Source organism: Fringilla coelebs, assembly GCF_963513975.1.
Source record: "Fringilla coelebs genome assembly, chromosome: 2".
Lineage (NCBI taxonomy): Eukaryota > Metazoa > Chordata > Aves > Passeriformes > Fringillidae > Fringilla > Fringilla coelebs.
In genome coordinates, this window is record NC_140029.1 from 28835941 (window position 1) to 28849409 (window position 13469).

The window sequence follows — 13469 nt, forward strand, 5'->3', positions numbered from 1 at the left end:
AAATGTGGAATGAGTGATCCTGAAGGGGAGTAAGGGGTCTGAATTCCCTTCACCTTCCCTGGTAGTGTTTGATGGAGTGCATACACCTCATCGTGGGATGAGGGAAGGTGCTGCCTGGTCACCTTCCTCATCTCTTTCACAGCCCCACACAGTCTTGATGGGGCTGCTGAGTGTCCCATAGTGAGCCCACACATGGGTTTTAAATCAGCAGAGGCTCTTCTGCCTTCAAGGAGCCAGAGGTATTATATTGAAATATGCAAAAATTCCCTTATCTTCCTTGAGTCGACCCTGACCTGCAACAGATAAACTAAATCGTTTCAGCTGTAGCCAGTATATATTTAAACTTATAATTGTGAGAAACACTTGTCTTGTATGACCACAGGGATCATCAAAAAAATCTCTGTCAGACTTGCTGCAGTAGCTGTCAATGGACAGATGGGGAATAAAAATATCATGGAAATTGAAAGAAATCAACGCATTCAGAATATTTAGTTTGTTTAGAAAAGTTTGGGACCAAATAGCCCAATTCTAATTAGGTCTTTTTCCTTTTTTATGTGCACTACTAAATCAGAGCTGAGGTAAGAACAGTAACTAAGATGGAAATAAATTATTATTGTCACCACTGTGCAATAGTTTAACCTAAAAGAGAGAAACTATTGCTGCTATTATATTTATGCTCTAGCTAGTCCTTGGTAAAATTCCTAGCAATTTACAGATGAGTTTGGATGTCCTGAGATTTATATTTACAGGCAATGAAACTAACAAACAGAGAGATGAAATCTCCTGTGCAAGGGCATCCAGGAACTCACTGATGGGACTGGAAACCCAACCAATAGTTCTCCCAAGATATAGGGGCAGATCCAAGGTAGCTCATGGGTTCAATGAAATTTTTTCACTCCCTGGTTTAATTCATTTTACAGTGCTGTTGTAAATTCAAGGGAAGAGTCAGGGACTCCCCATGTGGCTGGGGAGTGCAGCAGCTTTGATTTAAATGAGATTTAATTGCCATGGCATCCTTAAGCCTGTATGCTCATTGTCAGCCCTCCAGGGCATGATGCCTGTTTTGAAATCTCAACAGCAAAGGCTGGATCAACTGACAAACAGATCATTGCTGGCCATCAAAATAACCCACATCTGTAAAGGAGAGTTGCCTTCGGATAGAAGAACTAGGAATGGCCCTTCCCACCATTTTAAAGCCATTCCTTTTCTAGATTTGGAGTAACACTGAGACCAACTAGCACATTTCACCCCCATTCCAAATCTGACTACATCTGGCTGCATAAGAGGACAGCAAGTACGGGGCAGGGTTCTGGCACAAGTTTGTCTTGCAGGAGAAACTGTGATCTAACCCATGGGCACATCTACACCACTGCTCAGGCACGTGCCAGAGCCCAGTACCCAAAACTGGACTGCCTGGCATCTTCTGGATGCAAAACAACAGCAAGGCTCTCTTGGGACAATGGGCTTTACATCTTTATCCTTCTGGTTTCCCTTAAAGTTGAAAGCATTCATATTAAAGCACCTCCCTTTGGCAAGCACCAGTCATTACTGAAGAATTACCCTGAAATGCCTCCCCAGCCTACCCCTGGAGCTGCAGACAGCAGCTCTCCCACGTGCTTCTGATCCAAAGTCTTCCCTCTGGGAGGTTTCCCAGGACCCTCATTGTTTTCATCGGCAGAATGTGTCTCTGCTAGAATGGTTGATAAATGAAATTGGATTTTGTAGCAGAAAAAGTGGTTCCTGATACAGTAGGATTAATAGTTCCCCCTCTTCTTACCATGTGCACGCTGGCAAGGCTCTCAGCTGAGTACTGAGCATGTGCTGAGACAATCTGTTCCTTTGGCTTTCTCTTAGAAAAAGATGGTTGGTTTTGGTTTCATTAATTTCCCTTGCTTTTGTTCATTCTCCTCCTGATTATGGGGAAGCTTAGCAAGAAAGAAGGGTGGAGAGAAATTAGACAGGGGTCTGAATGCTCATAAAGAAATACCTGCACACCTGGTCTTGGTAAAAATGTGCACCTCTCCACAAAGAAGGAGAGACAGGTCGTTTCACTCTTCTTTGGCAAGACACTCAGCAGGCAAAATGACCAAAGCAAATAAAGCCTCATACTGATTTTAACCAAGGACTTTATTCTCTCAGCCAGGTGAAGAGCCTTCCAAATGCTTGGGCTTGAGTTGCTGTAAAACCTCTCCTTCTGCAAAGAGCGAGCTCTCGGATTTAGCAAAGCCGTGTTATTAATAAGCATCAGGGGTTTAGAGAAACAAAGGCTGGAGGAGGGGAGAGGGAGCCTTATTTTAGGAAGAGGGCCAAGAAAGACAAGATGTCTAGGAGGGGGAAGTATTGACACCCTTGGAATAGAGAAAGTGTCGAATGCCAGCTGCAGAGCGCCTCAAAGAACGAGAGTCTCCGATGCTTTTGTCTCCTTATATGGTAAAATGATAGCGAGGGGTTTCACTAGGCTGGGGAAGGCAGCAGCCTCTTTCCACACACGCTGACTGCAGAGCTGCGCTCGGCAGAGCCGCTCTTTGCAGCAGAAAGCCCCGGTGGCTGCACAGCTCCCGGCTGCGGGCAGGCCGGTGTGCTCTTTGCACTTTGTTAATGGATGTGAGCCCCTGTCCCCGGTCCAGGAGGTGGCATTAACTGCCCGCTGCTGCTCTGTAAGTAAATATCCCTTTTTTCCCCTTCCCCCCCACTACCCACAGAACACATCTTTGGAGGTGTCGCTTTAAACAAAGGGTGCAGAGAGGACGAGAGGGCTGTTTAACATCCCTGGGGGTTGTTGGGGAAGGATGCGAAGAGAGAGACTGCCGGGTCCCCCTTTCTCCTGAGCGCACGGGCAGGGGTGTGAAGAGGACAAAAAGACAAATTTCTTATCGCAGCAATTACCGCTGCATGTCCGTCAGTAAAGTGACACATCAGCGAGCTGATGAGGCACTGGGTCTTTTCATGTGTAACTATTTTTAATGACTGTATTGTGCTGCGTGTGTAATCCACCGGGAAGGTGATAAAAAGTAGAAGATGGGGTCTTAGATTCCTTACACCTCCGTGCACTCCTGCTGCCGAGCTCAACAAAGGAGCATTTTGGTACTGTAGCAGATGCACATGAAACAAAGGTAGCCTCTCCTCTTTGCAGGCAAAGACCGTGGGTGGATTGTGTATGGGAAAAACGGGGAATCAGCATTGTATTTCTCCTTTTTATGTGGAGAGAATAAATTAGAATACAAATCCCAGTTATTAGCTCTGCATTCCTTCTTTTTGTGCTTCTCTCTGTGTGCATGTGTGTGCAGCCACAATAACCCAGTCCTTACTGTATGCTAACGTGGATTTCTCTGTGTACGTAAGAAAGGAAATACTAACTTTTGTCTGCATTGATGGCTGTCCCAAACTTTTTACTCCCCCCAGGGGATATGGCTTTTATTTAGTTGACCAAATACCTGCATATTCCAGCTTCGCTCTGTATGGAGACACACAGAGCTTTGCTGAGTACAACAAATGTCAGAAAAATATAGATACCAGCAAATCGGTCTGTGATTGCCACTCCCCTGACTCCACTCTAAGAGAGATTGCTAATTGACATTGAGATTGTCAGAGTCAGTGACTGTAACGTTTATTGATGGTTATGTGTATTTGTATGTTGTCTTGAATAGGAATTGTTCTAAAAGGGACCAACATCTGTCTGTTGGTACCATCTATGTTATTAGATACACAAATTCATCCAAATGTGCAAGAATGCTACAATTAAGGTTGTCTCTGGGTTTCTGCTGTGAACCCTATTTTCATCAGTTCATAAATTTATGGGACTCCCAGCTTTCTGGCCAAAATCTTCTGTGTCTTTTATGAGCCAGATGGTAAACTTTGAACATGATTGCTTCAGGCATTTGGATATGGAAGGCCAAAAAAAAAACCAAAAAAAAAAGTGTTTGTTTATTTTACAAGAATTTAAGTCTGTTTTGTGCACCTGTAGACATAACTGGGAAAGGATGGATTCTAAATGTTGCTTTTTCAATAAAACCTGACCAATTCTTGGGGACATATGGAGAAAATTTTTTTTAAAAGGATATGAGTTGCTGTATTGAAAACTCAGTTCCTGACACAGCATAGCATTGCTATCAAAATCTGATCAGAGCACCAATAAAACTGTCTTTTACCCTAGCCATAGGGTAAAATGATCTCTGGCTTGTGAACCAACATGTGGTTGAGGTGAGTGGGGCAGCTGAAAAGACATAAAATGATGTTGTTGAGGAATCAAATTTGTAAAAGTTACTTGGGGTTCCCCCCTGACATCTCCATCTAACTAACACACCTGAGGCTAGGGTGTGGACCAGTTCTTGTGGTCTTTTGAAAAAGCCCAAGAATGGCAAAAGTGCTGGGATAAAATACAGTTGTTTTTGGTTCTCACCATTCTGCTGAATGTGCTCCCACAGAAAGCAGCAGTGCTACATATGCAAGCACCAAGTGGTTTGGATTTACAGGAAAAATACTAGTAGTTTTTGTGAAATCACTGTTATCTCCCAGCAGTGGCTATATTGTGTCAGATACTGTTTGTCCATGTGAAGTTCCTACCACACAGAGCATGTAATGGCAATTCCCAGCTGAAGAACTCAGGAACAAATCATGATCTGTTTCCCACTCCTTAGAGAAGTCTAGGGATAGCACTTTCCCTGAAATCACATCTTTCCTGTCCACACAGGCATCAGCTCTCCCAGATGGCACACCTTGCGTTAGAAGAGAGATCAGATAACTCCTGTGATCACACACAACACAGTCTGCCAGGATTCCATCATGCTTTGAGTGTCAGAAGCCAAAAAAAAGAAAACAACCTCAGAAAATTGGTGACAAAGTACAACTCCCATAACTGTAAGGGTTAATGACAGTTTCTGCTGTGCTGCACTGCAAATTCAAGCTTTCATTCCGAAAGAAAGGGATGAGGAGGGTTGCAAAGACCTACATTCATGAGACACCCTGGCTTAGTTCTCCAGGGCACTGAGCTCTGAGCCTCAGAGCCAAGCAATGTGATACTTGCTGATGTCCTCACCTCCCTGCCTTGCCTCATCTCACAGGGGCCAGAATATTCAGTTAGAGGAAGGTCAGATAAGTGTTAACACCATCAGCCACAAGCAATTCCTGTTGCTGCTGGCCAGCATGCTCACAGTCTTTCAGGGTCCCCAGGGACCGGGAACATTCAGTCTCATCCATGTTTCTCTGATGGGTAAATCCATCCTGAGCATCTCTGGACAAACTCCAAATGGTGTAGTGTTGTAGGCAATCATCTTCCCTCACTTGGGTACTGCTTCAGAGACTGGGGGAATCTCATAATTTGCATTTTTAGACTGATTAATTCTAATGGTGTAGTTTTAATATTTAATTTACATATGCACAGTTATTTGTGATGCAGATTCACCACAAGTGAGAGTGTGAAATGGCAGGGTAATGACAGGTTTCATGAAAATAAATCTTGGATACATTGACAGCCACTGAAGCATTAACATTTCAACAATATTAATTAGCTATATATAGACAGAATGTGATTATAAACCAGTAGAGCCTTCTCCTAAGGATGAACATCCAAATACTCATGCCAGGTGATAAAGTTAATTTTGTTCCTTTCCACATACCCTTCTATATTATACTGGATTATATCAACTAGAATGCTGAATGGTTACTGTACATATAATAATATACCATAAGAAGAATGCAGGTGAGCATAACACTGACATAAGCATATTCACCATTCCCTAAAATTCCTGAATTTAAAGTTTCAAATATGTCAACCACTGCAGAGAAAGGTCTAAGGTATCACTCTGATGGTGTTAGTTCTAGATCCACAGCAAGCATAAATGTAAGGGCTCAAAACCCACCACTGTTTCTTCACTTCATCTTGCATAATAAAGGCAGCAAATTGCATAAAGCCATGAAATACCTGCAATCATTTACATAGATGTGTTTTGTCATTGTTCTGAAGCACCCTTGAGATTTAGAGCAGAAGTGTCTTCAGAGACCAGGATCTTGCCTTTGGTGAATTCCACCTTGCCATGCAGCTCTCCATGGTGGATTCAACATCTTCCTTCTTCAGCTGGAAATAATCTTGCTCACAAAAAGATTGCCTATGTCCATGTCATCAAGCTCTCTATGTCTTTGTGCTTTCTTCTGTACCTCTCACACACCACAGGTGCTTTGGCTCAACCTTAGCAGATGTTCTCTCTGCTCTCCATGTCCAGTTTTGCTCGCTGTGTCCTGGCTGGGCTGGACTGGACACAGTCCTCAGCCACAACCCCCCAAACTGGGCCTCACTGTTTTCACACAGGTGCAATCAATCTGGTTTGCTAAGATGTGCCCAGCTGGATGGGTGTCCCCAAGGTTTATGTAGCCTCCTTTGTCACATTGTGGAAGGCCATGGGCACGGCAGCTGGGCAGGGAAGTTTGGGTACCTGACAGCCCTGAAGCATTCAGTGCCGCAGCAGTTTCATCCAGCAGCTGTAAGATGTGCATTAACCAGTCCCCCAAACCAGGCATGCCAATCATCTTACACACAAGGGGCTTTGTGGTCTCACCTCAGTAAACAGAACCAGAGCCATGCTGCTAGAGGACAGAACAAAAACAAAGCATACTTCTTCCACAGAATCATCCCAACTTTTCTTCTATCTTTTCTTTAAAGAGGGAAACACAGGCTATTTGGGACATTATTCTGTCTAATTTCTCTGAGATTAGCAGTGTTCTTGACAATAAGAGAAAGCTATCCTTTTCTGGAAAAACAAACCTTCATTGGAGTTTAGTGTCTGCAGACATTTAGCTTATACGCTACTTTTGCAGGATAGAGCCAGAAATAATAAAAAGTTTATTAATCTTATACTGTTTTTCTCCACTATAATTTTCTGTTATCTGCTTAAATGCTGTTATTAGAAATGTAAATTTTTATGCTTAAGCAGGATCAAGTACTTGACCTTTCCTCTGAACAAGCATTTGCTTATTTTGCAAGAGAAAGAAGGAGGACAGCAATTACAAAAGGCTTTAAAATAGAAAATAAAAGCAGGCCTTTCCACTTGAACTGTGCTCCTCCTTGCTGTGGGACATTTAAGTCATGTTCCATGTTATTTCAACACTCTTCTTTTGCAACTGAACTGTGTGCAGGAATATGGGTAAGACCATGGACCCTCCAGTCATTTCAGCATCAGCCTGAGATAACTGTACAGCAAACTCTGTGGGGTACAACTTCAAAGTGTCAGTGCTCAGTTCTTCTGTGGCATTTGTAGATATTACTACTGGCCCTTGCTCTACCACTGCTGGAGTTGCTCTAGACTGTAGCAGATCTTTATTGACTGCCAAACACAACAACCCACACAGAAACCACAAGTGGAGAGTTCCTTCTCCGCTGCTGTAACTGGGATTACTTTAGCCAGATGCATGAGGAACCGTGCCACACAAGAAACATTTGCTATTTCTTTTTTTTATTATTATTATTCATGTTCTGCTAAGGAATACAATCTTACCCAACACACTATCCACTTTCCAGTTCATGGCAGGCTGACTGTGCAATCCAGACAGGAGCCAGGTACGCTTTGGTTATCCGCATTTGTTAATGCAGTCTGTCTGGTCAGAAAATTGCACTACAGAGATTTAAAAAAACTCTAAAAACGAGATCAGAATGTTATACCACACACAAAGTAAGTCAGCCATTTCCAAGGAAGGTGAGTCCTTGGAAAAATCCAAATGTAATTTTGAAGAAAATTGCATGGTAACTTTATTAAAAATGAATTTTTTTTTCTTTAAACACCTTTTAAAATTTGGCATCTAAAGGCATGACTGGGATATTTTACTGGGGGTCAATATTTTATTATTTTATGTTATTCTTACTATTATTTTCTATGCTATTTATGTTTCTATGTTATTTATGCATTTTCTATGTTCTATTTATGTTACTATTACTATTATTACTAAACCAATTTTCCTGGGTTTTGATGAAGAAAAAATGGTCATTCCTGGTTTTTCTAAAGTAAATTAAAAATAAATCAAATTAGGTTTCCCTCTTTTCCCCTTGCATGGCCTTATGGTCTGGTTTGGAAAGATTCTTAGGTCTTCCAAGAGTGTTTTCCTGTTGCTGCAACAAGATGATAGATAATCAATGTGGTAAGAGCAGCTGAGCTGCAGGGAAAAAAAATCACCTCTTGCCAGAAAGACCAGCATAGTTTGAACTGTCAGTTCATGGTTGCAAATAAATCTTTTCATTTTAGCCTTTGGAGCATTAACATAAATTGTTTCCAAATGCTCTAGACCTGCATGGCTCATGTCACTGGAGTTGCCAGACACAAATCTTCCTTCCTCAGGGGAAGAGAAATAAACAGACAGAAAATTCTCCATGTGTACTGTTCTTCTGGAAAAATAGTCAGGTGGGAGAAATGCCTGTATATCTTGAAGGAAGACTTTTTGTTTGCTGTGCAGGTGGCTAACACAACACAACACAACACAACACAACACAACACAACACAACACAACACAACACAACACACTGATCCAGGGGCACGGGGAAAGCCCCAGCACTGCTCAGCTGATTCAGACAACAGCAAGGCCCCCTTTGGCACCTACAGGGGCTTAATTCTCTGTCTCCAGATGCTGCTACAACAAGAGCTCAGAACTTCACTGAATAAACTAAACTCCTACATGGTTTAGACAGTTTCCCTTGGCCTCTTTTTCTCTCTCTTGAGCGTGTGCATCTGCACATCTCCGTGCTCAACACCCCCCATGAAAAGTTTAAATAAGAGATGGACACAACAGCATTTATTAGGCTTTCAGACATAGCTGAAGAAGCAGGCAAGGTTTGCTTTCTCAGTAGTCAGTAGTGTCATGGGATGGGGGAACACTGGATAATTTTTTAATGGCATGATGAGCCTTAATACTTATGTAATTATATGACAACTTTAGGAATTGCTGCCAGTAAAATGAGACTGACCCAATGAGGAAAGAAGAGGAAAGAAACATAGATTTTGAGTCAGTCTACTAACTTTTTGTTAATTTTCCTGCCAATTCTCTCTTCCTGTGAGACACAGTGTGGGTAGTACCAACATTTGGCATAAGCTGCAGCTTCTCTTTTGGGCAGGCAACAGAAAGCTCTTTTCCTTTTGGAGATGTACTTGCTATATCTGATGCTGTAGGAGGAAAACTGAATGGCAGAAAAAATCAATTTCTTCATCATGATTATGTTGAGAGCAATCTGAAAAAGCATAAGTATAGAATGACTACGGTAATAAAATGTAAAGATCTTTAACCACAAAGAGCTGTAATAATGATGAGCCTCTGTCCCACAACGCTTTATGGTCAACAAGTATCAAACACAAGAGAAAGAAATAGATCAATGGCAAGGAGGTTGAATTGCAACTTGTGTTCATCCATAGCTGTGCAAGTCTCCTGTTTTGGTTTTTTTCCACGTAAAGTCCAAAACAGTGCATAAAGCCTGCACTAAGCTAAACAGGAGGGGATTTTATATAACAGGAATTAATGGACTGGCAATGTAAAGGACCATGTGTACAAAGTGACAGGCAAAAATACTGCTCAGTATGATTTTACATTCCTTGATTGTAAGACAACGGTGAAATTATTTGTTTGAAATTCCTTCTAGTATTTAGTAGATAGGACCCATTTGTACCTCACACTTAATTCTCTCTGGAGGAGAAAAAACTCTGTACATTATGCTCAAAATACCACATAGTAGATCATGAGATTCAGTCCAAGACCTGGATTTAAACAGCCTGGAATTTTGGGATGCTTCAACCTAAATTCCAGCTTACTGAATGAAACCACACAAACCTGAATTCCTAACTTTAAAAGATATTGGATCCAAAATTGGTCCCAGATCTAATAAAAGATTCACGTAACTAAAGCCAAAATGCAGATCTTGCCTTTCAGTTTCCCAGATCTCTAGAGCTGTTCCTTAAATCTCACCCAGAGCTGTCCCTGCATTGTCTTCATAGACCAGAGTTCATCCCTAAATCTGTTTGAGATGTAGAAATGAGGACTGCCTCTCCCTGCTCAGGGTGAGGGGGACAATCCCCTGGGATGGTCTTAGAGCACATTTAACAAAACTAAATCTCTTTCAGGATGGCAGGGCTGTGCCCAGGTATGTTCTGAAATAGTGGCAGCAACTATTGAATAATTGCTGAATTATTTTGAATTGTTGAATTATTACATTATTATATGAATTATTAAATGCATCTATTACATGATGCTTGCCTCTGCTCCAGTGAAATGCACCCAGAAGACGATACAGCACTCAAGAGGGGAAGTCCTGTGACCAAGAGACAGGAATGCCCACTTCTAAGGAAACAGTCCTCCTTCCAATCACAAAGCTCTTCTGTATTTTACATTCAGCAGCTTTGGATGAAATGGTATAAACCTGTAAAGGAATCACACTCTATAGTTTTTGCTTTTACACATCAAGACTGCAGAGAAAATTTTCACTCTTCAGTATCTCACATCTACTTTTAAATCAGGGTTAGAAAGAAATAATTCTGAAGAAGGGTGACAAATGCAAGTTCATAAGTGGCTTCTGCTCACATTTTAACTTAGCAATAATGGACATTAAATGGGCAATAAAATCCTATCATTTGGAAAATAAAATACCTAATATAGTCAAGTAAAAAGTACATATTTTTGTCCTAAATACAGATTATTTGAACAAAAGCTATCACTCCTCTCAGACTTAGTCATACATCTGCACATATAACTCAGTGTACATTGGCCTGACTGCATTTTGCTGAGATTACTCCAGAAGGAAATTAAGTCCTGACTAGTTCTTTCCTGGGAAGTCCAAACCTATTATGTAGGTTAGGGGTGTAAACAGGCTCAAAACAGAGAGGAAAATCCGTGATCATGCATTAAATGTTCTGGTAAAGACTGCAGGTGCACTTCAAGAGAAGACTAACTTGCTGGAAGTAATTGTTAAGGAAATGTAACAATTTTTGTATTGTATTGTCCCTATTCTCCTGCCTTATACTTCCATTGCTAGCTGCTGCTGCTGGAAATGGGCTGCAGGGCAGCTTTGGGTGGTCATTGCACTTCTCTCTCCAGCACATCTTCTTACTTTCTGTCTTCTCATCAGTCCTATGATCCTCTCTACTCTTTAAGCACAAAGAGCACCCCACATACTCCCAGTTCCCCTCTGGGATAAGAAAGTTAGTTAGTTCCTAGATCATTCTGAAGGCCAAAGCAAGTTGCCCTGCTAGTCCTGGGTGGTCAGAAGCACTGATAACCAGCTGCCAGGATTTGTGCTTCCTCCAGGCACATTTTGAGGCTTGCTAGGTTGTCTCTCTTCTTTAGCAGTTACTTGGAATTCATAAGACTTTTCAGCAGTTGAGACATCACTTACCTACTTCACACAGTCACCCCTCAGTCTGTGCCAGTCACCACAAAATTCAGCAGTGGATTGGCCATTTAAAAAAAAAAAAGTACCTAGTCATCAAAATAAAGTTTGTCCATTCAGACCCCCCTAAAGCCTTGATCACATCCCAGCTAGACAGAATGAAAGATAATAGTAAAAACTGAAATCCTGGAGGAGAACTCAGGATTTCAGAATGCCCTATGGGTGGATCCCACTGCCAGAGGGAGAGGACAAACTCCAGAAATAATCAACCTGTGCCAAGAACACTAAGCAAGTAACATTTTGTTTAAAACTGAGAGCTCAAGTTGGCAAAAGGACAGCAGATGCTGTAAATGTCACTTATGCATGAAAGACAGAGGTAGCTACTTAAGCTATTAGTACTCAAAACATTTAAGAATTTATAGATCAGATGTGCCTTAAAGAGGAGATGCAGCCTGGCAGGCAGTTAAGATCGTGCAGTCCAGGTGGCATGTACTTTCTGCTTGGGAAATTCCCTTTCCTAAGCAGGCAGCCATGCCCTGCTCCAGCTGTAACTTCCAAACAGATTTCAGGTACAACACATGCTTCAAGCCTCAGGTTAAGAAAGAAGGTGATGACTGTAATGAAGCCCAAAATAAATTGTCCCAGGCAATAATAAATATTCATCAAAGGCATTTGTGTCCTCTTTTCTTGTGTGTGCATCCAGAATATGATAGAGATGTAACAAGACCTGAGGATCAAACATCAATCGCCCCTAATTCAGACAAGATGAAACATCATATTTAGTTTCTTCCACTTGATTTTTCCCTTCCATAATAATTTTTTTACATTTGTCTGAGCCAGCTCCCATTTGTGTCCCAATACACTACAGCTGATGGATAACTTCTTCAGGTGCATCAGAGGAGAATGAGATACACAGTCACCTATCACCCCCACAGTCCCACGCACAAACAGGGATGGAGGGTTGGTGTCTGCCCTGGGGGAATGATTGCCAGACACTGGCCTACTGAAGATGCAGAGAAGGAAGGTGCAGAAGCACATAACTGTGGTGCCTGATAGTCTGTGCAAGACTGAAGTCTGCTAGCAATGTAAACCTTTCTCTTGCCTTATACAGGAGGTGTTGCTTCTGAAGGAAGATTAGCTGGCTCATCCTCTTAATGGACTTGACTCCCTCCATCCCCTAGAGAAACACCTTCTTGTTGCAGACCTGTAGGTCAAATTCCATTTACAAATCCCACGAGAATTCTTCACACTCAGAGTTTAATCCTTCCTCTCATCTGTAGCACTAGGTCTGGCCAAAGATGGGTCAACAGATGGCTAATTTAGATGGGCAGCACTGCAAATTTATAGCCTAGTTTTTTCTTATTGCGTTCATTTATTTGACTGAAAGTCAGATTAAAACTGAGGTACAATGTGAAAAACAAGAATTGCTAAACCTTTCTTGGGGGATTGGGTCAAGTGTAGCTCAGTCTGACATGTGCCTGTTCCTGTCTTTGTGGCAGGATAGCTGGACTCCAGACACCAACATGACAGAACGCTTTGACTGCCACTACTGCAAAGAGTCTCTGTTTGGTAAGAAGTACATCCTGAAGGAGGACAGCCCCTACTGTGTGAAATGTTATGAAAATCTTTTTTCCAACACCTGTGAGGAATGCAAAAAACCTATTGGTGCTGACTGCAAGGTATGTCGGATTTGTGTCTTGTTAGAGAAATCTTGGCAGAGCAGCCTGGATGCAGAGCTCTAAGATCTAGAAGGATCCAGCCTAACAGCTACACAGGAGTTTCTTTTGATGGGAGAGCATGTTTTCTGGACCTCTGTATCTGTTTTGTATCTTTTCACTTGGCAAACCCTTCTTTACCCAGCATGGTAATAGAAATGCACTCCTGTAAAGCACAGAATGATCCGATGCTCTGATGTAAGAAATTCTCTTTAATTCATTGGGTGAGCCTTTCCTCAGGGCCAGCTGGGATCTGAAAGGGTGACAGAACCTGATTGTCCCTACTTTTGGGTCAGAGGGAGCTAAGCCTTTGCTGGCTTTGCAGTGACCACACTTCTGTGGTCATCAAGGGACACACACTCAAGGGGCTAACTTGGAGGTCACAGAAATCCAGCTAATGCTGA

At 42.0% G+C, this 13469-nt stretch overlaps 1 protein-coding gene across 3 annotated transcripts in view; it reads left to right on the top strand.

The window, feature by feature from the left end:
* FHL2 (four and a half LIM domains 2) overlaps positions 1-13469 on the top strand; it is a 36770-nt gene that overhangs the window by 10553 nt on the left and 12748 nt on the right. For 2 of the 3 annotated variants that reach the window (XM_084226692.1, XM_084226691.1), the window contains exon 2: positions 12850-13029. In XM_084226692.1, the coding sequence (XP_084082818.1) occupies positions 12874-13029 (156 nt within the window). In that variant the 5' untranslated portion in view covers positions 12850-12873. The remainder of the gene's footprint in view (positions 1-12849; positions 13030-13469) is intronic. The other variant, XM_084226693.1, reaches the window with a different exon arrangement.